Source organism: Mytilus trossulus, chromosome 4 (genome assembly GCF_036588685.1).
Source record: "Mytilus trossulus isolate FHL-02 chromosome 4, PNRI_Mtr1.1.1.hap1, whole genome shotgun sequence".
Lineage (NCBI taxonomy): Eukaryota > Metazoa > Mollusca > Bivalvia > Mytilida > Mytilidae > Mytilus > Mytilus trossulus.
This window is the reverse complement of record NC_086376.1, coordinates 63466827-63493982: the sequence shown is the minus strand read 5'-3', so window position 1 is coordinate 63493982 and position 27156 is coordinate 63466827. Positions and strand designations below refer to the sequence as shown.

At 30.8% G+C, this 27156-nt stretch overlaps 1 protein-coding gene across 5 annotated transcripts in view; it reads left to right on the top strand.

The window, feature by feature from the left end:
- LOC134715736 (nucleolar protein 14-like) overlaps positions 1-26772 on the top strand; it is a 35048-nt gene extending 8276 nt beyond the window's left edge. For all 5 annotated transcript variants that reach the window (XM_063578126.1, XM_063578123.1, XM_063578124.1 and 2 more), the window contains exons 3-22: positions 171-305; positions 561-702; positions 1099-1229; positions 1645-1740; positions 2813-2905; positions 3769-3837; positions 4886-4971; positions 5223-5419; positions 6103-6197; positions 6592-6646; positions 7754-7884; positions 8344-8568; positions 8922-9023; positions 10011-10073; positions 12096-12186; positions 15767-15839; positions 20869-20952; positions 24643-24909; positions 25297-25455; positions 26643-26772. In XM_063578126.1, coding sequence (XP_063434196.1) covers positions 171-305; positions 561-702; positions 1099-1229; positions 1645-1740; positions 2813-2905; positions 3769-3837; positions 4886-4971; positions 5223-5419; positions 6103-6197; positions 6592-6646; positions 7754-7884; positions 8344-8568; positions 8922-9023; positions 10011-10073; positions 12096-12186; positions 15767-15839; positions 20869-20952; positions 24643-24909; positions 25297-25455; positions 26643-26757 — 2409 coding nt within the window. In that variant the 3' untranslated portion in view covers positions 26758-26772. The remainder of the gene's footprint in view (positions 1-170; positions 306-560; positions 703-1098; positions 1230-1644; positions 1741-2812; positions 2906-3768; positions 3838-4885; positions 4972-5222; positions 5420-6102; positions 6198-6591; positions 6647-7753; positions 7885-8343; positions 8569-8921; positions 9024-10010; positions 10074-12095; positions 12187-15766; positions 15840-20868; positions 20953-24642; positions 24910-25296; positions 25456-26642) is intronic.
- The last annotated feature ends 384 nt before the right edge of the window (positions 26773-27156 follow it).

The following is a 27156-nucleotide window of genomic DNA, read 5'->3' as shown; positions in this document are numbered from 1 at the left end:
ATGTTTAACATGATTTTTTTCACTTAACAATAAAACATCACTGAACAAAATGTATTTCACTAATGTCAAAAATTTTTGATATAAGAGATTGAAATAGAAATGTTGTTAAAGAGATTTATAAAAAAAAATCTTAAAAAATTATATAATTGTGTAATTTTGCTATTTTACAGAGAAAAGCCACCTTGCTCCAAGAATATGGACAAAGAAATAAAAGCAATAAATTTGTAGACAAGAGATTCGGTGAACATGATGCTACACTAAGTGTGGAAGATAAAATGATGAAAAGATTTGCCTTAGAAAGAGCAGTAAGATTTTTTATAAAGCTTTTAGTTTCATAGATTAACAATCCTAATGTACAATACTTTTAAAACACTGTGTGTTCAACCAAGTTTTTCTATTGAATGTAAACATGTATTTTTCAGGTACTGCAAAGTTCTATAATTATTTAGTTATATTCAGATATAAAGACACTTCCATTTCTTAAGAATGGGGATAGAAGTATTTGAATTGTAAACAACTAAGCAATTTAACAGAGCCTGAGGTATGTTTTTTTTCTGCAGAAAGGTGACAAAGTTAACAAGTACAGTTTAAATGACAATGAAGAAGAATTGACTCATTATGGTCAGTCTCTGTCAGAAATAGAAAAGTTTGATAATCCCGATATAAGTGATGAGGATGATGAAGACCAGGGAAGAATTGATGGTAAGTTTTTATTTACGGGTACATGTAATAGCTGGTACTATGAAGTGGTTTAGGGATGATATCATATGGACATTTTATGTTATGAAAAAGTATGTATGCCCTAGCTGATATTATGTAATCACATATCTTGCTAGAAAAAGGAGAAAAAGGCTTGCAATTATAATGCCAATATTTTATTTGTATCATGTGTACTGACCATCAGAAGCAAAGAAAAAATATGATGATTGTGTAAAATGAAAAATAAAATGAAACTATTCTTGTGAGAATTTCATTTTATATACTTTTAAGTGTGTTATACAAGTGTTTGTATTCTCAATTTTATCGTTTGCTGTAAATTCAAAAATGCTTGTTGTAGGTACATGTATAATAAAGAATCATTATGATTTAATTATTTAGGTAAACTGGTATCCCAGGAACATTTTGGAGGATTTCTGGAAAACAGTAATTACGTATCAGTAGGGGGTGGAGATAATAAATCATGGAAAGAAAGAATGGAGGAACTGATCACTAAATCTAAAAAGGAAAAGGTAGAAAAATAGATTTTATAATAGATTAATCATGTTATTTGACTGAAACAGTGATTAATTTGCCGCATAATGTTATAAATTTTGCAGAAACTCGTTAGTTTTAGAAGATCATGTTATGCATATTTAACATATACATATTTTGACTTGTCATTTAAAATATATATTCTCTGATAAGTTTTAAAACAGAAAAGGTATAAAAGTAGATTTTATTATGGAAAATTATTCTATTATCTGACTAAGAAATTTATTAGAATGAATTATTTCAGAACAATACTAATAAATTCTGTTGAAAATTCTAATGTAGGAAAGGAAAAAAAATATAATTGTGTTTTTTTTATTTATATAATAGATTTTGACCTGTAATTCTGAATGTATTCACTGATAAAATTGCTGAAATAATATCTTTTTTTTTCAGCATGAAAGACAAATGGAAAAAGAGAAATCCCTTCAGCTTACTCAGCAGTTAGATGATGATTGGAAGAGTCTTAGATCTCTCATGGCTTCAGGCAGGGTAAGTATGTCTTAGATCTCTCATGGCTTCAGGCAGGGTAAGTATGTCTTAGATTTCTCATGGCTTCAGGCAGGGTAAGTATGGTCTTAGATTTCTCATGACTGCATGCAGGGTAAGTATGGTCTTAGATTTCTCATGGCTTCAGGCAGGGTAAGTATGGTCTTAGATTTCTCATGGCTGCAGGCAGGGTAAGTATGGTCTTAGATTTCTCATGGCTGCAGGCAGGGTAAGTATGGTCTTAGATTTCTCATGGATGCAGGCAGGGTTAGTATGATCTTAGATTTCTCATGGGTGCAGGCAGGGTAAGTACGGTCTTAGATATCTCATGGCTGTTCAGACAGGGTAAGTATGGTCTTAGATTTCTCATGGCTACAGGTAGGGTAAGAACATGGTCTTATATTTCTAAGAGCTTCAGGCAGGGTAAGTATGGTCTTAGATTTTTCATGGCTACAGTCGGGGTAAGTACATGGTCTTTTATTTCTCATGGCTGCAGGCAGGGTAAGTACATGTCTTTTATTTCTCATGGCTGCAGGCAGGGTAAGTACATGGTCTTTTATTTCTCATGGCTGCAGGCAGGGTAAGTACATGGTCTCATATTTCTCATGACTGCAGGCAGGGTAAGTATGGGCTTAGATTTACATGGAAGTTATCAGAATACTATACAGTTTATCTTATTTAAAAAAAATTGTGATTTTTTTTAAAGAAATGTGAGAAATTTTTTCCAAAAACAAAATTGATGGAATTTATAACACTCAAAATCATGAGAATTTTAAAAGAAGAAATCTTAATACATTTTTGTATTTATTTTATATTTACTGTGAATTTATCATAATTAGTGGGATACCAATGATAAGTATCAATTATAACATGCCCTTTTCCATATTGGCCTTGGTATCATCCCGAAACTCCCATATCGGCCTCGAGGCTTTAGACAATGATAATTGGTAAAGATAAACCATAATTTAAATGTTTAATGCAATGCACACTTTCTTTTAGTTTTAAAATAAAAACAATGTGTGATATTTAACTCATTAAACTATTTGTTATATTCATTGGTTATATTATCTGACAGAACAAAGAACGTGAAGAAGATGATACAGTTAAACCAAAGAATGATGATTATGATATTGCTGTCAGAGAATTAAAGTTTGAGATGAAATCTAAGGTGAGTTTACTTTAGGATTATAGAACTAAGGATTGTTCAATATTTTGGATCAAACTTTACTCAATTATTTACTGGTTGACTATGGAATGTGCAATGAGAACAAAGACAGAATCTTAAGTTAAAAAGTCAGGGTAACAAACAATATTAATGTAAGGGCACAGACAAGGAGTGATTCATGTTATAAAATCATTTAAAACAATTACAAATCTATTAAAAATGGTGCCCTCCTTGAGTTTTGTGTTCATGTATACTACTTCTGAAATTTTTTCATCATTTAAAGATTATTTATTACAAGCTTGTTATCAGCAAGTTTATAATTAAAACAAGTTTGTATTGAACTTGAAGATTAAGTACCAAACTTGGTTTTAATCTTTCAGACCTTAGGTTTCTGTTTATAAGATATTTACACAATGTCACTGGATACAGGGCCTCCCAGATATGGTATCCATTGATCTCAATGCTTTTTATGTTATTTGCTATCACTTATTATGAGTTTGAGATGTCCAGTTTGTTGCTGCCTTTTATGCAATACATTTATTGAATTATTATTTATAGTATTTAGAAAAAAAAAGAAATCTTATTTTTTTTTGCCATATGAATATATGCTGTATACCAAATTAAATTCTCAAAAAAGAAGTAAATCAATTGTTGTTCTTGCGTGGATTACTTTTCTCATGCAATTAGTTTAAAATTTAATGTAATAGATGGGTAAAATCACTGGTCTGATTGTCCTGAACATGGATGAAATATTTGCCACTGGACATTAAGCAATTAACAATCAATCAATCACTGTTCTGAAGATTTTATGGTGACTATTGCTTTCCAAATTCACTAATAGAGTCTTATTATTGTTTTATTGTTAGCCTACAGATAGACTGAAAACAGAAGAAGAGTTAGCCAAAGAAGAGAAAGAAAGACTGGACAAACAAGAGGTACATACAGAAGAAATAATTGACCTACAGAAGAACCAACTGTACTAGTTCAATTGTTTTATTGTCATCTTGAATTAATTTTATTGATTTAGGTGTTTTAAATGCCTGTGTTAAAGAATTTAAACAACAATAATGTGTATTAATAACTGGATGACTTGGCACTGGCTCTTACAAAAATGTACAACAACTCCAGGGCAATGAAAAGGGGGAGAACTCATAAAAACTGACAAAATTAAATACCATCAATCAACAGAACAAGTGGAAAACAACTGCCATAAACTGACTTGGTCTAACTACATGAACTACTGCCATAAACTGACTTGGTCTAACTACATGAACTACTGCCATAAACTGACTTGGTCTAACTACATGAACTACTGCCATAAACTGACTTGGTCTAACTACATGAACTACTGCCATAAACTGACTTGGTCTAACTACATGAACTACTGCCATAAACTGACTTGGTCTAACTACATGAACTACTGCCATAAACTGACTTGGTCTAACTACATGAACTACTGCCATAAACTGACTTGGTCTAACTACATGAACTACTGCCATAAACTGACTTGGTCTAACTACATGAACTACTGCCATAAACTGACTTGGTCTAACTACATGAACTACTGCCATAAACTGACTTGGTCTAACTACATGAACTACTGCCATAAACTGACTTGGTCTAACTACATGAACTACTACCATAAACTGACTTGGTCTAACTACATGAACTACTGCCATAAACTGACTTGGTCTAACTACATGAACTACTGCCATAAACTGACTTGGTCTAGACACTTGTCAACGAAATTAAGAATGTTTAATTAACCCAATACCCACATTTCTGACGGGAGAGCATGAATAAAAATATTTTGATTATTTGCACTTTGTTTTAAGATTCAACACATAGGTTTAAAGAACTATGCTTCCAAAGAATATGTTATAACAAACTTTTACCTCATTGCAACGAAATATTTTTTCCACAATTGTTTTGTTAATTGTCAACAATAGAACTTTTGAGAACATGTGACTCTTTGTTTTTCAGTCAGACAGATTGAAGAGAATGCAGGGCATACTAGAAGATGATGAACACAAGTCTACACACTTATCAGCTGATGACTTAAATGATGGGTTGGTTATTTATATAATTTTGATCATGATATATTTAACCAAAGTAGTTTGATGAAAATATTTGTCATTATTTGAATATGTTCACAATTTTCTGTTATAAGTCTAATTTTGAGACATTTTCTTTATGTAATAATGATGAACATATTTGAGACAAAAACAATTATTTTGTGTGTCTCTTGCCTATCTATTTTTCCAAGCAAAGTTGTTCTTACTCTCAAAATCACAATATGTATAATAATTTTGTTTTACAGTTTTGCATTGGATTATAAGGAGGAAACAATTGAAGCATCTGACAGTGATGACGATGATAAGGATCAACAAGTATCTGGTCAAGATGAAGGGGAGGAGGCTGACAATGACAAAATAGATGAAGAGAAGGAAGAAGAGAATGGTGATGATGAAGATGGAGAGGAGGAAGAAATTGAGGAAGAACAGAGTGAGGATGGAGGTTTGTTGTATAGAGATATAATTTAAAATAAGATATTTCAAAATTTGAGTGAGCCTAAATGCAACAAGAGCATGATAAAAATATTTAATTGTTTTGAAACTAAAGTCCTTAAGTAAACCTATTTCAAAGTAAGTAAACTGGGTTTCAATTTACCTATCCTTTGCAATTTATGGGGATATTCTCCCAAATATAGATATACACAAAATGTAACTGTTAATATTGAATTGTATACAGGTTTTTACAAACTTTCATTTTTTTATTTTCATACATTTAAATGTTCTGTATAGACCATTCTCTGTTGTTTAACCCTTTCCTCCATAATGACGCCTTTTGACGCCACCCCCCTTACTCCATAATGACGCCTTTTGACGCCTGTGTAGTACCTCAGTTGAAACACTTTGACTACATAGTGTCTGCTGTTGACTTAATAAAATTTGTATCCAATATGAAAAGGAATATCACAGGAATATCCGACTTAAATTTATTTGATGAAATAGTTGTTTTTTCGCAATGCCTTAATACTTTAAAGCATATGTTCAGCATTTTATTAAAAAAATCCTATGCGAATCAAGTATGCAAAAAAAAAAATTCAATGGAGGAAAGGGTTAAGAAACATTCTATTCAACCTTACCATTTAAATATTTAACCTACATGTATGTTTGAAATGTTGTATGATTATTTAGATGATAGTGATGATAGTTATGGAGATCTAGAATCTGAAGATCAGGAATCGGATGTAGAAGAAGAAGATAAACAGAAACCAACAGTAGATCTCAAGGTAAATAATTAGAATCTTTAGTTTATCATTACATAATATCTTTTATTTTCTGTATTAAAACTTGGAATTTTGATAGTATCCATAATCAACACATTTTTCAATAACAATACAACTCATTTAAGTTAAAGGAACAGTAAATGGGTTATGTCTCAGATGTTGGTGACATTTTGCATGCAATTTTGGCTTGTTAGATTAAATCTGAAAATATTGAAAAACAATGCCGTTATCTCTTTTATTTTCTGATATATAACTTATTGATTTCATTGTATGGTGATAGATTTTTTGGCTTTAAAAAATTATGAAAATTCAAAGCCTGTTCACAACAATGCATTTGAATATTGATAGGGTAATCAAAAATGGAGATTATAGCTTTAACTTACATGTTATTTTACAGAAGAAGAAGAAAGTAATGGAAGAAGCCAGGAAAGAGCTGCCATATACATTTAAAGGTGAATGTTATAAAAATGTGGCTCGAAAGATTTAATATTTAAACCTATACTTATTCATGCTAGAAGGTTTTGGATCAAAAGTTAACAATAATAAAAAATAATTAAAAAAAGTATTAACAAAATTAAAAAAGCAGGTTCCTATGTTATCTAAAATAGGTAAGTCCAATACAAATGACAAAACCAAACTTTGACTTTATCAATAAGTTGATCTTACCTTTTTTGCTTTCTTAAGAATCTACTTTAGATAAATCTAATCCCTATTTCATTAAGTTTATTGTTACAGTACTGTTACATTATATAAATTACAAGCAGCTCAGAAGTGATAGTGGGAGCATATTCCTACCCTGAGAAAACAATACAAACTGGGTCATATCCAAATAGAGGAGGGAAAATTAATCCAAATGACCCAATAAGTCTTGAATAATTCGTAAAGGGCTTGAATCAATAGCTGGCAAATAGACAAAACAAGTTGGTATATTAGTGTTTAGTAGCCAGTTTAAGGTTAACAATCTGCCCTATCACCCTCTAAGATACGTGATATAGACATATTTGTATGCTAATTTGTTACCCATTATCTAAAATCACACAAGTTCTCAAAAATTTGACATCACTATTTGAAAAATATACTTCTATTACATGTCAAATGGAAAGTGATAAACTATGACTTCTTTAACAATACAAACATCCATATTTGATAAAGCACACACTTGATCAAGTGTCACAGCTGTGAAACAAACAAACATTCATGAACCAGAAATTAAACTTTGAAAATGGCAAGGGTGTAGTGAACACTGCTGTTGAATAATTCAATTCAAAATTAGATTTGACAACTCTTTTAAATATTTTGTACGCTGAAATATTACCATTATAATGTCTGACACTGAAGTTGTTGCAAAACTGAAAAATTATGTCTTTTGTTATAAAGTCAATTTTTCTCAAGTCTTTTTATATTGGTGTATGTTAAAATGCATTTAAAAAAGCAGAAACTTTTTAAATGAAATGAATAATAGTTTCAATATTTGAGAGACATTGTTTAAGTTAAGTGAATACTGTGCCACTTGTCAAATGTACTTGCAGTTTTCATCAAACTTATTTTCTGTTTTACAGCACCAGAGAATTATGAAGATCTTCTAGAATTACTACAGACTCAAACAGAAAGTGATCAACTTATTATTATTGATAGAATTATAAAATGTAATCATCCTAGTCTTGCTGAAGGCAACAAACAGAAACTTGAGGTAGGTAGTTTATGTTACACATTTAAACTGATAGAAATTAATATTATATGTATATGGTTGTCATTTAATATGACCTGTTTGACATTAATGAATTCAGGTGATTTTTTAAGATTTTATGAACCTGTGTGTAAAGATAAAAATTATATTTCTATTAAATATTTTTTATTTGAAGGATAGCAGATAATTAGTTTAAGAAAATGATATAGACTAACTCTGACAGCATAAGATTTGCAGGTGAATTAATCCTTATATTGAGCTTATTAAAAAGACTAAGTTTTAAAATGAAAGATAGAAAAAGATAACTGCAATTTTAGAATATCAATTCTTCTGTTACAAAAACACTTGTAGAGTATTGAGAGAAAAAGCTATAGAAAGGTTTTCTTTTACATCATATGATTTTGAAATGTTAAAATATTACAAAAATAAATCAAATCAGTCATCATTGGTTGTCTATTTCAGTCCTTATTCTCATTTCTGGTGCAATATTATGGTGACCTGACCCTTCAAGAACCTCCCTGCCTCTCTTTGGCTGATAAACTGGTACCAGTTCTTTATGGCCTGACACAGCAGTCTCCGATACCAGCAGCTATTGCAGTACTGGATCAGATTAAAGACAGACAAGAAGAGTATGATACTATCTGTGATAGGAAGGCTGGTAGGGGACTGTATCCTGGTCTGGATACTGTAAGTTTTCATTTTATTATTTATATAGTGTCATTCAAACTTGAGCTTGTCTTATTGATTAACAAAAATGTTAATTTAAAAGATTTGCAGGCTATTTTAATTTGAAAATGAACATGGAAAAATAAGATGCATATGAAATGTTGTTATGAAAAGATTACGGTTATATAGCAAAGCCATTTAATTTGTGTTACTGGTATTGTTGACATTCATCAAGCAGATTTGTTCTGTAATCAGTTAATAGTTTAATATGCAGTCTACAACTCTCTATTAGCTAGTCAGAATGTAATTGGTATAGAATATAAACAGATGCTAGCACTAATTTGAATATAAACAATATCATGATTTGATTACAGCTTCTGTTGTTAAAGTTGGTAGCAGTGTTGTTCCCTACCTCAGATTTCAAACATCCTGTAACCACGCCAACCATGTTGTTTATTTGTCAGATGTTAGCTCAGGTAACATTTTTATTGTTTAAATCAGAAATCACTTCATTTAATACCATTTACATGTTTTTTTTCTGTTTTTGTCCAGCATATAGACTTTAGCATGCTATTCTAACTGTAGTTTCAACAATGTATTAGCTTGTTATTATGGCAGTATAGATGGAAACACTTTTAACTGTCATTGAAATTTAGTTGTTTTAAAATTGGCATTTTTTTCCATGGAGATTATTTAGCCCATCCTGTCTGTCATAGTCTATTAACTATGAAACCAGATTTAAGCCAGGAGTATGGAAAATGGCTTTTAACACTAACAATCACTCAATCCAACATACTTTTTAAAGTGAGAGCAAAGACTCTTCTCTGCAGGAGTTGCATTCAAGTGTCCAAGTATATTGAAATGTCTTCACAGATCATATCTTATTATTTTATGGATTGTAAAGCAAGTTCAATTAAAGAATGAGAAAACTCATATATGGATACTTTAAATTACTTATTTGTTTGACTTACATTGTTAATTTGCTGTTAATGATTACCTCCACATTCCCTTTACTTATGCATATACAGCATAAGAAATATTCTTTATAACATCATATAATATATTTTACTGTTAACTTTTCTCATGTGTAAAATATTTATTATTGCATAGCATTGAACATAATATTTCCCACAGAAAGTAACAAAAAGTAAGCATGCAATAAATTCTAATATTGCACTAGTGCAATAAATCTTCAAAATTTATGACATCATCAACGACAATTTTTAGTTTACACAAATTTTTACTTTCAAATATTATATTGCTATACAATAAAAGGGTTATTGCATGAATATTGTGGAATATTGTCCCTCATAGAACATATATTGCACTCCCAAGCTCGTGCAATATAATATCCTACTCTGGACAATATTCCCCAATATTCATGCAATAACCCTATATTATCAAAAGGTAATATGTAAATATCAATACATTTGAAATCATGTGTTTTTGTTTTTGCCTTGCAGACACCTGTGAACCATGAAAGAGATGTAGCTGTTGGATTATTTCTATGTAATTTATGTTTAGAGGTGGGTAATAGTGTCAGTTAATTTTTGCCATGTTAACCCTTTCAACGCTATACACGGCATATGCCGCGATGACTTACGCCGTTCGCCACTGCTATTCGCGGCATATTTTCACAAGGACTCTTAAACCATTCCGTTTTCATTTCGGTTTCTCTCTTATTTTTCCTCGATTGAATCTAGGATATGCAAGGTCTCATTTGCGCTTGAAATCCCGACAATTTTTATAGTAAAATCATGCAGTAGAAGGAAAATAGAAGGAAAATAAAAACAAATATTTTGACAAATGCAAATGGCGGAAATCGGAAACGAAGCTGTAAATATGGAAAAATTTCAGCATTTCCTTGGCGAAACTAACATCGAGGATTAGTGAAAAGGTTTCTTGTTATCTCAATGTGTTTATTACATTAAATTCGTGTGGGAAATATGATTTGATCGATCATTACGAGACGTAGAAAAAGGGGGGAAAACGGAGGTCGACTGATTTTTTTAGGAGGGAGCTATTTATTTGTGCCACGATTACATAAAACGTTATGTATGGTACAATACGCTACGGAATTGGGCAACTAGTGTCTTCTTAACAATATGGCAGATAAAACAACAAAATAAATGACTAAAAGTAGTTTTTATTCAAAATTCAACACAAATGTAATAAATTACACCTTTTACCTGTACATTACCTGAAAACGCAGGTAACCTGATAAAAATTTCAGTAAAATAATTGCCTAACATTACAGTTCATGCTCTCCTGAGCATTTTTCATGCAAAAACTTTCTCTGTATCTCATATAATAAAAAAGATACAGCAGTCTGAAAAGGAAAATACTGTTCTAATGAATGAACTAAAAAAAAAATACAGCAGCAGCAGCCATTTTTCTATTTTTTGTGTAGCGTTGAAAGGGTTTTAAAAGGTGGCTAGGGCGTCTTTATTGAAACTGGTAGAATTTTTTGACTACTTGTCAAAATGAAGTTTTTATCATGCTTTTTTCAAAAATATATGTGAAAAAATTGTGGGTCACAGGATTTTTTTTCATGGTACAGGTTGTGCAAAATTGTCAGATTTTGTATAGATTATGCATGGAAAATCAAATTTTGAGTGATAAAAAGAAAACCTACTATCAGAACTTTAAGATAAAATGTATCAAGATAGCTTCTAAAACATGAAAAAGAAAAAATGGGTACACCAAACTAGTTTTCTTGCTACATATCAAAATAGTTAAATTCATTTATAACACTTTCTTTTATAAAAATTACTTTTACTGAGTTATCTTCCCTCATTTGGCAAAGTTGGAAAAAATCTTATCAAACACAAAAATGTATTTTTGAGAAACTATAGCTGAAATTATGATTGAACACACAATTTTCTATATCTATATGAAAAGTCTTTTACATAAATTACATGTAACTCTCAAATTTTATACATTTTATAAAAAATCTAGACCAAAGTTATCTGCTACTTCAAAATCTAAGATGGAGGAAGACACCCAAGCTACCTTAAATTAGATAAAGTCATTAGTCCTTTAATCCATACAATAAAAGACACTTATGAACTAGAAAATGTTTAGAATTTATTAAATTTATCTTTCAATTTCAATCATTGATTTTAAACTGATTTTCTGTTGAGAAATTGTCTTTTTTACACATGTTCTGCTCATTATTTAAAATAACTTGACTTCAATAAATGTATGTCCATTTTCTTTTTCTCTTGTAAGCATTTTTTCCTACAGTTTATAAGCCTAATATTAACTATTTTCAAACTTAGTCAAAACCTTTATTACAATTTCTCAATCTTGCACACTAGTACATGTTTATAAATTTAGTTAAGGTGCATGAAAACTATGAAGACTTATTTTTTTAATGTGCCGACTGCAAATATGAAGAAATATTTTGAAGATGGTTTTAGTAAATGGGTCACACAATCATATATTAGTTAGTGGTTTTGTTCAAAAACATTTTACTAGATTGTTTAGGCAGTTCATATTTCAGTAAACTCTGATGTAATGCTATATTTTTCCCCCTCTTATTTCAGTATATTTATTTATCAAGAAGGTTTGTTCCAGAAGCTATAAACTTTCTCCATGGTCTGTTATATTTAGCATCAAAGAAAGACCCCAATAAAAGTAAGTTTACAATTTGATATTCAGTATATAAGTTAACAGAGTTGACCAAATCTTGTTTCACAAATGAAATTTCTAGGATATTATGTTATATGCACATTTATAAGTACCCACTAATAAGAAAAAAGCTGTTTAATTTAAAAAAAATAATATATAATTGAATTGGGGAGGGTGGGTGGGATTGGTTATTACTAATTTTCAAAATGTTATCACTATTTCAATATAAACAAAGCATAAAACATAATGCATTGATCTCATCATTCTATAAATGATATCCAATCCAATTTGTGTATACCCATACTTGTCAAGAAACTTGCAGTGCTTGTGTGCATGAATGTATATTCTGTTTTCAAAATATCAATGGTAATAAGACATAAGACATTTTATTTCACTAAAGCTACAACATTATTTAACAAACAATAAAAGTGTGAACATATTTACATTAGAACAAAATGGTTAACAAAGGTGCAATAATAGTATATAATTAATACAGATATTTGACAGGAAGTACAAGTTATAGTAACATGATTAAGCACATGTATTTAAAGGTTTTAATAACACTTTTGAAAAAAATTGCTATTCCAATAAGTGTAAATAAATCATATGTATTCATCAATTCTTTCAATTTTAAAACGTTTGGGTTATTTCAAAATTTAGCTCTTACATTGTTGAAAAAGTTACATTTGAATAAGTAATGAAATTCATCACCAAGTTCATTAGCATGACAAAGATTACAATGTCTTTCAGATCTATCAATATTAAAAAATATGCCGGTTTCAATGGGTAATTTATTACTAAGGCAAGGAATTTACATAAAATACATTATAAGATCAGATGGTAACACCGATAAATATTTCTCAAAAAAAAATCAGATTTGTATATTTTGTAATTAAGACATTTTGCAAACTTCATAACAATATTTCTCCAGTTCAACATGAATCAGACCTGCCAACTATCCCGATTTTCGCGGTACCATCCCGATTTTTACCCCTCAACCCGAATCCCGATATCGGGATCGTAAAATTAGTCAAAATCCCGATTTTCAACAAATATACCCGAAAAAATTATTGTTTACCGATTTTGAAGTTTTTCTGATCAATTTTAAAAAATCAATCATTTTACCTGGGGACATATTATGACAAGTTAATGACCCTACGATAATCAACAGTCACAACAGGTGTCATGATAAGGGGTTGTATGTAATCAGATTACCTAATGGGTCGTAACAGTCCTCAAAATTAATTTGTATACAAATTTGGTCAAACAGCCTTTCAATTTTAATCAATTTATCATTCAAGCACAATTTGCAACATTTGCCGTAGTTTCACAGCAAAATCATAATTAATTGAAAGATGAGAACTGTAAAGAACTCTCAAGAAAACATCGTTTATCTTGAAATTTGTTTAATTTTTGATATCAGACATCGTGTGTCTGTTGATTTAAAATCGACGCCATTTTGTATACACTTCTACTGTGTTACTGTATAAGCCTCGGCTGGTAAGAGCACCTCTGAATACAAAGAAAGATAACTAAAATTTTATCCATTTTCTCATTGATATTAACAAGACCATGAGTATTGTCCATTTGACTTCTATATATTTGCAGAAAAAAATTCTTAAAAATTCATTTTTATAAATTAATAATTTTTTCCTTGATGTATGTTAATATATGATATATACGAACTCTGACTTTTAATTTCATAATTTTTGGTCAATAATTAAAAAAGTTTCCCATTAGGTCTCTATGTTAATTTTATTTTTTGAAGTGTTGATTACCAGAAGGAGTAAGTATAAGTAGTGTAACGGCCTTCAAACAAAAACAAAAACAACATACATGTGCTTTTAATGTTTGTTTATTTGTACCATGTGACTTTGTTTACTTAAATATTAAGATGACCTCTACTGACCATCAACAAAACTTAGATTTCATTTCATGTGATTGTCATAATTCTAAATATATGAAAGGAAACTGCAATTTCCATTTTCTGTTTAAAAAAATATTAGATATAGTATAAACTAGTAAAATAGTACTTTATAGGCAAAGGATATGAAAATGAATATTGTTTTATATGTTTACCTTCATATGTTATGTTAGTGGACATGAGTTATGATAGAATTTACCAACTATAAAAACATTGATTTTTCTCCAAAATTGTGTGCTTCCAAGATGTGCATTTAGCACATTAATTAATAACTGAATGTATATTAACTTTAGTCTGTTTTTTTAATAAACTTTATAGAGCCTCTTTGCATTGTTATACAACTCACTATGCTAATAGCATGCAAAGCTTGTGTATAGTAAGTTAACTTATATAATGATATAAAATCAATAATCAAAACTATAAAGTGATGATCATTTTCACTGGTGTTCTTTAATATTCAAATTGGTATAGTCACATGGTACAAATAAACAAACAGTTAAAAGCACATGTATGTTGTTTTTGTTTTGATGTGAAGGCCGTTACACCACCTATACTTACTCCTTCAGGTAATCTACACTCCAAAAAATAAAATTAACATAGAGACCTAATGGGAAACTTTTTTAATTATTGACTAAAAATTATGAAATTAATAGTCAGAGTTCGTATATATCATATATTAATATACATCAAGGAAAAATATATTAATTTATAAAAATGAAATTTTAAGAATTTTTTTCTGCAAATATATAGAAGTCAAATGGACAATAAGACTAAATCAAAATCTGTCTTCATCCTTCTTACTTTAGGACATGTAGTTTTAGGTGTTTTGAGTCAAGGTTCATAGATGAGAAGGTCTTTGGAGGGGGGAAAGGGGGGTCTCTACTTTGAATCCTATATTTTTAATGCCATTTTCTCTACTATTCCTCAGTTATTTTGTAAATTTTATAATTTATTAGTACAAGAATCATGCAAATAAAAGAAATCAAGGCCTATAAGCTCATCATTAGTATACCAAAAGAAAAAAGAAGAGAACTTAGACTATTTTAGGAGTAAAAAACAATGCTCACAGAAAAGTCACTAAAATTATAACCCTTAAAAATCTTGTCGCGCGCTAAATCCCCCATGGAGATTTTCAAAAGTTGGCAGGTCTGCATGAATTTATGGTTTCATTGTTCAAGAAGAATAAAAAATTGGAGTTATCTTCCTTTGTCCACAACTAGTATTGCTTTCCAATGCTTTTAAAAAACAATACAATTTAATTTTTAGTTCCCACTGGTGAATGAAAACAGTTGTTACCCCATAGTGCTTACACACACTTTGATTTGTTTTTTGTGATGAAACAATAGGAATTTTACAGCATAAGGCTCATTGTACAATATATTGATGATAAATGTACATGTATATACATACAACATTAATTCTGCTTTCTTTGAGGATAGAGTGTACAGTCAAATATATATAATTCAAAATTTTCAATTGATCTCCTTAAACATTTCATAAAAAAAATCATTTTAAATTCGTCTCTGATTTTCATCAGCAATAATAACTTTTAAAAATGTAACATTTTTCATTTAATGATTTCTTTTAATAATTTGTTTAAACTCTCTAGAGGCAGAAGGTTTAACAAAAGTACTAGTATTATTATTTTACTTTATTTAACAGTTGAACCTGTGATCCCTCCATTTAAACCTGTTGGTAAATCAATCAACTTACTGGAGATAAAGAAACCAGTCAAGTAAGTTTGTTATAAACACAGTACTGATATATTATCAGCATTTGGTTTGAACTGAAATCAGCAATTTTTTTGCAATTAGAAAAATCCATAATATTTAAATGTCCATATTGTGTAATATTTGGTGATCAAATGGTTGTACAGTCAAACCTGATTAAACCGGACCCTGAATAAACCGGTTTCCTGTCCATTTCGGCCGAAAATGAAAGTCCCATTTTTTCCCTTCAAAGGCTTTGTTAAAATACCCTTTGTAAACCGGACCCTGTGTATTCCGAATTCCGGTCTTATTATGCAGTCCCAATACTCTTAATTACATTAATTATTACCTGTCAAAACCGGTTTGTCTAGTTAATTTCAAAATCGATATGCAATCAAAACATATTTATTTATACAATATGGCTTTTCAGGATAATCAATTAGTCAGGTGTTAAACTGTAAACTGACAATCATACAGGAGTGAGCTGTATTATTAATTTAAACTTTATTAACGTGTCAATTTAACGAAAAGACACATGGAATATATCTCGGATTGAACTTACGTTGTAACTGAGATGAACAAATTTAAAAAATCGGGGAGTAAGAAATTTACATTGTGATTTCGAAATCCTGAGTTCCCTGTTGTGAACCCCTAAACACATGACCTTGATAATGATAAACACGTGGATGGCAACACTCAATGGGTATTGTACACTGTACGACAACGTTTCGATAGCGATGAAACTACGTTTGAAAATATTCTGGCTTTTTAATCGGCCATGGCATTCCAACGTTTCATATTAACGATAATGGAAGAAAATCGAAATTCTCATCTCACAACCCAAACAACGCGAGTATTATGATGCAAATGCAAACAATGAAAAACGAAGTTAAAGTATTTTGATTTATCAGATATAACTTACAATCTGACAGAGAGAACTTTTACATGCAAAATATCGGACTTCACAAGTCATTAACTTCTGGTCAAAACGAAAACCTGAATAAACCGGCTCACTGTCCAAACCGGCCCTTTTTCATAGTCCCGTAGCCGGACGGTTTATACAGGTTATACTGTAGTTAGCTTTAGGAATATCCACATTTAGTAAATCCCAGGTTATGAGATGTTTACTTGTTTTGGAACTGAGATATCCATATTAAGCATCTACTAAGTGATTTAATGTTTATTTGCTTAGGTGTGCATATCCACAGTTTTAAGTCTTTAGAACTTTGTAATCTGGTGTGATTTTGTTTGCTCAGTGACAATATTTGGTGGATGGGAGAGAGTTCACAAAGGTTCCTCTTTTTGCTTTGGGTGTGTCCATATTTAGTAATTCTTGTTTGATCAGATGTTTATTTGGTTAGGTGTGCATATATACAAGACTTTTTTCTAAGTTATCCACATTTAGTCATTCTTGGATGATCAGATGTTTATATGATGTCCTCTCAATTTTATGACATTAGAAAAGATGAAAATCCTTCAGAAGAATCCTTTAAATATTTGTCTATAACAGTCAGTTAGTGTTGATTAGATATAAGGACTTCAACACAGAGCCTTGGCTCACACAGAACAGTGAGCTATAACAGGTCCCAAAAAAAACTAGTGTTAAACCATATATTTGTTTTTCTTTCATTATTTTTGTACATGAATAAGACATTTTTTTTTCTTGTTTGAATTATTTTACTGTGTCATTTCCGGGTTATATAGCTGACTTAGTGGTAGGGCTTTGATCATTGTTGAAGGCAGTACAGTGACCTTCATTCTTTAATTGTCATTTGCTATCTTGTGAAGAGTTGTCTTATTTGCAATCATACCACATCTTCTTTTTTTAATGTAAAAACTACTAGTACTCTTAGATCTGCATGTTGTGTCATTTGTATCTTTGTAGGTTGTTTTTGTCATGTCCATGGCCAGCATGTCTTTAATACATTATTTGCCTGATCTCGAACTCATTTCATGAATCAGTGATCAAGGGTTAATTTTAGTGGTCTATTCTTATCTCAGATACAAGAAGTAACAGGTCAACTATATTTGGTAATGGAATAGTTATATAATGTGTATATGTCTAACTGGCACTTTTCATCTATCCTTGACCTCATTTTCATAGTTCATAGAACAATGTTAATTTTTGCTGCAATTTAGTCTGTTTATCAAATACTACATGCAATAGGTCAACTATATATGATGTTAAGAATTATTTTAAAGTGTGTATGTTCTTCTGGCAGATATGAATCATCTGACCTAATGTTTGCACCTGTCCTAAGTTTATGTTTTTACTTTACTTCACTTTAATCTCAATTAAAATCACAGTCTCCAAACCATCGTCATCAAATTTCATAGAATTTTTAGAGGACCAAAAACTCTTTACTGTACCTTGTCTCTTTTAAGTCAACATTCACAACAAACTGTCATGAGAATAAAGAACGACAATGATTTTTTAAAAAGATGTTATAAATATTATGTGTAAATTTAATGAAAGTATAGGTTGTCATGGTTGTATAGGACAAAAAAAAGGATTATAAAATTTCTTCCATAACCAATTATAATTGTTCAAAATGTATCAAAATTCATGTACATATATTATTTCATTAATATTCGTTGGATGCTAATTTTCATTGATTTCTTGGGTACAAGCAAACCATGAATTCAAATTTTCTAAAGGAATGTATGCATACCACAAAATCAAATATCCAGGAGTATGCAAATTTTTCTCAAACTACGAAAATTGGTACCCTCAAAATAAATGAATCCACATTAGTAAATATATGACCTGTCTAAACCCTAACTATAAACATTAAACTGATGAAAGATAACTTAATGCAAAATTTGTAGAGTTTGTTTCACATTCTTAACATCCTGATATGGTCACTTCATATATCTTGGCCTCCTTTGTTGCCTTGCCTGCTGGTCTAGTACATCCTATGTAGAGTTGTCCTGTTTGGGTGAATGCAAGAGAATATGGGTAGAGTATGTTTATGTCACTTGTTTTATAACATGTCATCAGCAGGCCAGCATTGTTCAGGAGATGAAGTGTATGAGTATCCATATCAGCTACAATAACATTGTCTTTAGGTGTTGTCACTATGTCTATTGGAGAGAATGGTATATCCTTGTTGATATCTGTATCTCCTGTATAGATATTGATGACATCACCACCCTGTCCTAACACTACTACTCTATATCTGTCAGCACTTACTTCATCCAACACATGTATATTCCCATTACTGGTACTGGTGATACTCCTGGGATAGGTAAATATAGGTTGTTTATGTTGATCATGTTCATACACTCTCTCATGGTCTCCATTCTGATTCATCAGTATTACAACTCTTCTTCCTGTATTAGCACCTCCTACTAGAACTTTATTGTCACTGGAGATATGAATTGCTGTAGGAAGGAATGGTGACACATTATATACCGAGTCTGTAAGTGTACCTGTATTATTACTGATTTGTTTTAGTCTTGTTCCCCCTATAGATATAAGTAGATTGTTTGATTCAGTAATAGCCATACCATAGACCTTGGTATTAAAGCTGGATAGAATGTTCAGTTTGGTTCCTTCAGGTATTACTCTCTGTAATACTTTATCTGTGTCACTAAATATCCACAGTGAATCATCATGGCAATAAGAAATTAAACCTACTGTAGACAGTTCAGTCTGATATTGTTTATTGATGTTTAGTTCTACAACAGTAGGTTGTCCCACATCTTTAATGTTTACTACTTGGTGATTCTCTGTGTTTTTTAAGTTTGGATGTACTTTTTCTTTGCAATGATTACACAGTAATTTACTACAGTCAATACACTTCCACTTTATTGGTCTGTCATTGTCACATATTCCACATTTAGCTGGGGCTTGACTTCTTATAACAGACTGAGAGAACGCCATTTTAGATTAAGATATATGACATATTTTCTTCCTGGTTTGTACCTATACACAATACTACGTGGATAATTTATATGATTTCGTGGGTTACGGAAGACTATCATGTTTAGTCAAGTTGTTTAAATACCCAATTGTAGGTACGATTTGTTTGAACATTTAAATTATATTGATTATTATATATTACCTGGCTATCAATAGTTTCAGTTGATTTTTAATGTTTTCTTGTGTCTCCATTGTAGAACTTTTGCTTGAATAATTTTTAACTGTAGTACTTAATTTCATATTCTATTGAAATAAAAATAAATTAAATATATACACTGGGAAGAGATACATAGTAGAAAAGATTTACTCCCTTTTTTCACTAAAATAGAGAAATAGTGTTATACAATGTATAATATATAACAAGAAAAAAAGATGAAAACAATCATGTTGTCAATATTTGGGAAATGGTTTTATATTAACATGATTAAACTGTAGTGTTCATTACATGCTCAGTGAATAGACAGGTCCTAGTATGCCTGTCAAATTAGCAATATAAAACATTTGATTGTACATGTTAATCAATTTAAATTCACACTATGTCATTAGCAATTTTGAAGTCACAAATTTGCTGCCTGCATATATAAATATGCCAATTATTATTCAAGATTAAATCCATTCATTTGACAGTTCATCTTTCTAATAAGTTTCCAAATAAACACTTAAAGTCAATTCATATAAAAAAAATTCAAGGGAAGCTGTATAATTATGAATTATGAGTAATGATTTAGATTTATTGCTTTATTATATAAGACTCAGTAATATTTTACATGTTTTTATATAAGTATATACTATATTGGGTCATTCTTTCTGGAATATTTTGTATATAACTATAGGGCCTGCATTTCAGTAAATGATATAAATGTATTAAAATGGGTACATTTTCAAGCAAAATTGCACCCTGTACCAAAAACAATTTTAAGATCTTATTCATAGTTTATATTCTTCTCTTCAATATTGAAAAGGTAACATACACCAAGGTGAGCAACACAGGCTTTTTTAAAACAGCTTCTTGTTTATTTCTTAAGTAAAAAAGGTAATTTTTTAAAAATTAAATCAAATTTGAATCAGATGGTTCAGTTTTGTATATTAATTTGTATAATGCATCATAAATCCTGTATTTTTTGCTATAGGAAGAAGATACAGACCCAGCTCAAGATGTCAGAAGTACTTACCACAGATATGGATAGAGATGCTCTCAATAATAATGGTTTTAGGTAACGTTTATTTTTATGCACCATGTGTGGGCATTATGTTTTCTGTCCGTCCGTCTGTTTGACTTGTAGTGCTTCAGGTTAAAGTATTTGGTCAGGGTAGAATTCGATGAAGTTGAAGTCCAATCAACTTGAAACTTTGTATACATATTCCCTAGTACATGATCATTTTGGGACTGGCATGAAAATACACATATTAAAATTTGCTGTTACAAAATATTAGAAATTATTATAAATTAAGGAATGTATCTCCCTCATGCAAAGCTCTGATTCCTTTCAAGGATTTGGCTATACTTTTTGACCTTTTGGATTATAGCTCTTCATGTTTTATATAAGCTTTGGATTTCAAATATTTTGGCCACAAGCATCACTGAAGAGACATGTATTGTCGAAATGCGCATCTGGTGCAAGAAAATTGGTACCGTTAATTTTATTAATGCCATATTAGAGTTTTTACCCTAATTTTACTGTCCACTAATGGAGAAAATGATAATGCAATTGCATTGGCTCATCCATGTACTATGAGCACATTCTTGTTCAAATTATGTTTTCTACCTTTTATTTCATGTTAACAAGCTGAGGTTAATCATATTCTTCCAGTTTGTAGAGTAAATAAAATTAAACAAGGCTAAATCAAATCTTACAAAATATAAATATAACTTTGTAAATGTAAACCAGAATATTTAAGCCAAACAAAAAAATGTGTGTTTCCTTTTACATCTTTGAAGGAAGGTGAGATTATTTTGTTTTATATTTTTAGCTCACCTGGCCCAAAGGGCCAAGTGAGCTTTTCACATCACTTGGCGCCTGTTGTCCGGCGTCCTTCGTCCCTCGTCTGTAAACTTTTAGAAAAAATCTTCTCCTCTGAAACTACTAGGCCAAATTTAACCAAACTTAGCCACAATAGAGACAAACTGTAAACAGCAAAAATGTTCATCAAAGTAAGATCTACAAATAAGTCAACATGACCAAAACGGTCAATTGACCCCCTAAGGAGTTATTGCCCTTTATAGTCAATTTTTAACAATTTTTGTAAATCTTGGAAATCTTTTAGAAAAATCTTCTCCTCTGAAACTACTGGGCCAAATTTAACCACACTTAGCCACAATCATCATTGGTGTATCTAGTTTGAAAATTGTGTCCCGTGACCCGGCATACCAACCAAGATGGCCGCCATGGCTAAAAATAGAACATAGGTTTAAAATGCAGTTTTTTGCTTATAACTCAAAACCCAAAGCATTTAGAGCAAATCTGAGAGACTTAAATTGTTTATCAGGTCAAGATCTATCAGCCTTAAAATTTTCAGATGAATCGGACAACCTGTTGTTAGATTGCTGCACCTGAATTGATAATTTTAAGGAAATTTTGCTGTTTTTTTTGTTATTATCTTGAATATAATTATAGATAAAGATCTAGATAAACTGTAAAGAGCAAAAATGTTCAGCAAAGCAAGATCTACAAATAAGTCAACATGACCAAAATGGTCAATTGACTCCATAAGGAGTTATGGCCCTTTTAGTCAATTTCGTAAAATTTGTAAATTTGCAGTTACATTTCCACTGAAGCTATAGGGCCAAGTTCATTATAGATAGAGATAATTGTAAGCCGCAAAAATGTTTAGAAAAGTAAGATCTACAAACACATCCCCATCACCAAAACACAATTTTGTCATAAATCCTTCAGTCTCCTTTGTTTAATATTTACATAGACCAAGGTGAGCGACACAGGCTCTTTGGAGCCTCTAGTTTTATGCCCCATTTAAGGGCATAATGTTGTCTGGTCTGAGCATCCATTCGTTTGTCCGTCCGCCTGTCCTTCTGTCTGTCCCGTTTCAGGGTAAAGTTTTTGGTCGAGGTATTTTTTGATGAACTTGAAGTCCAATCCACTTGAAACTTAGTACACATGTTCCTTAGGATATGATCTTTCTAGTTGTAATGCCAAATTCAAAATTTTATACCATTTTCACCTGTCAACTGAACGTAGAAAATGATAGTGAGGATGGGGCATCCGTGTATTTAGGACACATTCTTGTTTACATTGAGTATAGGGAGAGGCATTCTGACTTAATCAGTGCTTATTTAAAAATGACCAAAAAAAACTTTTAGCTTAAAAAATAAGGTGGGTACTGTAATGTGAAACACATCTTTTTTGGGGTGCCTAATGTGTTGAATGTTGGCAGTATACAGAAGAAGGAATTGACTGTGAGACTTTATTAGTTTTACAATGTAAATTCTTCATGAATCTTCTGTCTTCAATCAAGAAGTTTTAAAAACCTTCCTTGCATCAAGTTGCATGCATTATGAAAAATATTTGATGGCTTGCCAACATTCAGAAACCCTTTGTTGAAACCTTTACAACAAAATTGATATACTAATTGTCAAATATTAAACATTAATAAAATTATGAACGGGAGGGAGGGTAGAGGGTTTACAAATAAGGAGAATCACATTAGCCACGCCACATTATTTATGTATTTGCCTGTCCCAAGTCAGGAGCCTGTAAATTCAGTGGTTGTCGTTTGTTCAGGGTTTCCCCTGGGTCAATTATTTTTTTCGCCACCTCTTTCGCCAAAACAATATATTTTTCGCCACTTTATTATTTTTTTCGCCAAATATATTTTTCTTGTAAAATTTTCTTTTTTTTTCAGCCCTCCTCCCTCCCCTAAATAAGAAGTGTTTTTTACAACAAAACGAAGAATCTTATCACTTGGAATTGATCCCTCGTGTAAGGTGTAGTCATTACATTGAAGGGTTACTCTCATGCCAACCTTTTTTCATAACGACAGTTTTCTTTTCTAGACCATCGTAAATAAGTAAAACTTTATGCTTGAAACACGTGTGTTACCGAAACGACTTTGAAGTACCCATTCAAATCAATGATCTATATGAAAGTTAAATGATAAAGTTTTAAATCAGAGACATTTCTAGCTTTTAAACATTTTTCGTCATAACAACAATTTTCTTTTCAAAAGAAGGAGAGAGCGTAAATTTGCTTCAAACACGTGTGTCCCAAAGCAGTAAATAAATCCCTTTTGTGACATGTGCAGAAGCCATATGCATTTAACCACATCATTTTGTCAAATCATACAATCAACACCTTTATTAATTAGTCCTTTGATGTCGATAGCTATAAATGCAATCAGCTGATTATTGATTTTCTGTCAAAATGTTAACGAGTTCAAGGTGAATTCCGAGTATTGTCTGATAGGTAAAGTCAGAGAAACCCGAAAAAAGTAAATAAACAAGATGGCTGAAAATAAATCGTTATATATATTTCTTTCGCCAAATTCTTTCGCCAATGACGAATTTTAATCGCCACAATTATTATTTTTTCGCAAATTGCGAAAATGGCGACCGCCAGCGGAAACCCTGCGTTCGTTTATGTGTTACATATTTGTTTTTCGTTCATTTTTTTACATAAAGAAGGTCGTTAGTTTTCTCGTTTGAATATTTTTACATTGTCTTATCAGGGACTTTTATAGCTGACTATGCAGTATTGGCTTTGCTCATTGTTGAAGGCCGTACGGTGACCTATAGTTGTTAATGTCTGTGTCATTTTGGTATTTTGTGGATAGTTGTCTCATTGGCAATCATACCACATCTTCTTTTTTATATGTACATGTATATACTAATTGTCAAACGTGTGTGTCAAATAGTGAACAGTAATACAATTTCAGTATTTTCTATTTTTCAGGTTATCTGTAATATCATCAACAGTAGTGTTACTGGAACAATTTTCTGCAGTTTATGATAATTACCCATCATACTTAGAAATATTTTCACCAATCAAATGTCAATGTGGTAAACTTCCTGTCAATAATTACCCAGAATCCTTGCAGAAACAAATACAGAGACTTGAAAATAATATTACAGATGGGATGGAAACTCAACGAAAGCCATTAGTCATGCAGAAAAAGAAACCACCACCACTGAAAATGTTTGAACCCAAAATAGAAGAAGTGTATGTTATTTAAGATCATTGATTAAAGAATTAGAAATATATTTTTACTGAGATTTGAAAATATATAATACAGTAAATTTTGTAGGTTTGGTAATATAAAGAATGTCAGCAATTAACAATGCAAACTATCAAATTCAAAAAAATTATTCGGTTCATTCTTTTAATTAACATAACATATCATTTTGGTATATCCATTGTTTTTTTGTTTTTTTGTTTGATATATATTTGAGCATTTGATTTTCCAATGTGATAATAGATTTTCTATTTTGAAATTTCCTTGAAGTTCCATAATTTTACTGTATTTCCTTTATTGAGTATATTTGTATTTGTTTCACTTTCCAAATGTTCAAAGTGAGACTTGACTCATCCATTAAATTTATCTTCTAGGTTTGATGATAGAAAGAAAAGGAAGGGAGGATCGAAAGAAATAAATGAAAAACAGAAACTTGTACATAAATACAAAAAGGAGATGAAGGGAGCCATTAGAGAATTAAGAAAAGATTCCTATATGATAGCTCAAGTACAGTTCCAGGAACAAAAAGAAAAGTAAGCATCATTCTTTGTACTCACTCCTACTGTGTAATTGTTATTATCAATGGGGTACAAAATATAGTGGTTATAATGGAAGTATGAATTCAAATGTTCAACCAAATACCAATTTACTATGAATTTGTTTAATGAAATTTGCAAAATCACATATATTTTAAGTTCACATGGACTAAGGTATCTAGTGAAATTTTCTCATTAAATATAAATGCATTGTTTCTGCAATCCAGCCTTGTGGTTTGTTTTTTTCCTCATATTCAGATCATTTCCTCTAATTAATGTGTTTAAACTTGGCCACAATCATAAGTTGGGTACTGTGGATTCATTTATTTTCGTGGGTACCAATTTTCGTGGATTAAAGAAATCTTGCATGTTCATGGACATTTAATTTCGTGGTTTTGTTGAATTCTGCATACCAGGCTATACAAAATTTGTTATTCGTTGAACATTTAATTTCGTGGTTAGACTCTACCCACGGAAGCCACGAAAATTGGTATCCAACGAATAATAATGAATCCACAGTATTTAGTTTACAAAATTGTCTGATGTCCCATCACGAAGGGAGGGTAGTAGAGGTCCTGATCCTAAAATTGCGAGCTTTAAAACACCAGATCCCGAAATCCCATGCTTGAATACACCAAATCCCGAGGTCCCAATGTTCGAAAAAAAAAATCCGGGATCCCGGAAGGGTCAATCTAGAAATCCTGAGGTTAAAAACACCCAATCCTGAAGTCCTGGTAAAGGTCCTATCCCCCTCATTACGCCAACCTAAAATGCTGACTTGGCTTAAAAATAGAATATAGGAATAAAATGAAAAAGTTTGTCTATTCCTTTGAAAACTATTATATAGGAAATGAGACATAGGCAAAAATGTTGAGAATGTTGAGCTTTATCTATTGAACATTTAATTATTGACAATCTCCTGTAGTAGTTATTACCTTTAAATGATGAATTTTACCTTCTTTCTCATTAATACCAACAATCTTGAAAAATGTAAAAGGTAAAAATAAACTTCAAATCAACTAAGTGATTAGCAAGACATTATCTACAAATAAGTAGAATTTAGCAAAAATAGTATTTGTACTCTTTGTAGGAATAATTGCCCTAGATGTTTATTTTAAGAGAGAAACTTATGCTAGAAAAAGACTATTTTTTATAGAAGGATATTTTATATTTTATTTTCACAGGGATGATGAGAGAAAGAGGAAGGTGAAACAGTTATATGGATTGCTAGCCAATCAAGAAGGAGATTACAGAGCAATGAAAAGAAATAAAAGCCACAATGAGAATAAAGAAAAATAAATATCTCCTTAGTTATTGAACATTGTTATTTATTTCTCTAGTTTATAAAGTAAAGGGAAATTATCTACATGACAGCTCACTTAGTACTAGACTCAAATGTTGAATACCAAAGGCTTACACTGTATATCTGGCTAATTCTAAGTACCAGTAAGTTTCTTTTCTACATCTAGAAAAAAAGTGTGTATTGATAAAGTTAAAAAAAGCTAGCAAAAAGGTCAGTTGTTCTAGCTCAGTTTAATGTTCCTAACTTCATATTCATAAATAATGCCAGATCAATATCATGAGAGCATATTTGAGATAAAAGTTTTTTTTATTTATTAGTATCTTGGTAGTTAGGTGTAAAATGTAGCTAAATATAATTCCTTCCAATATTTACATGAGCATAGAGCATGACATGAT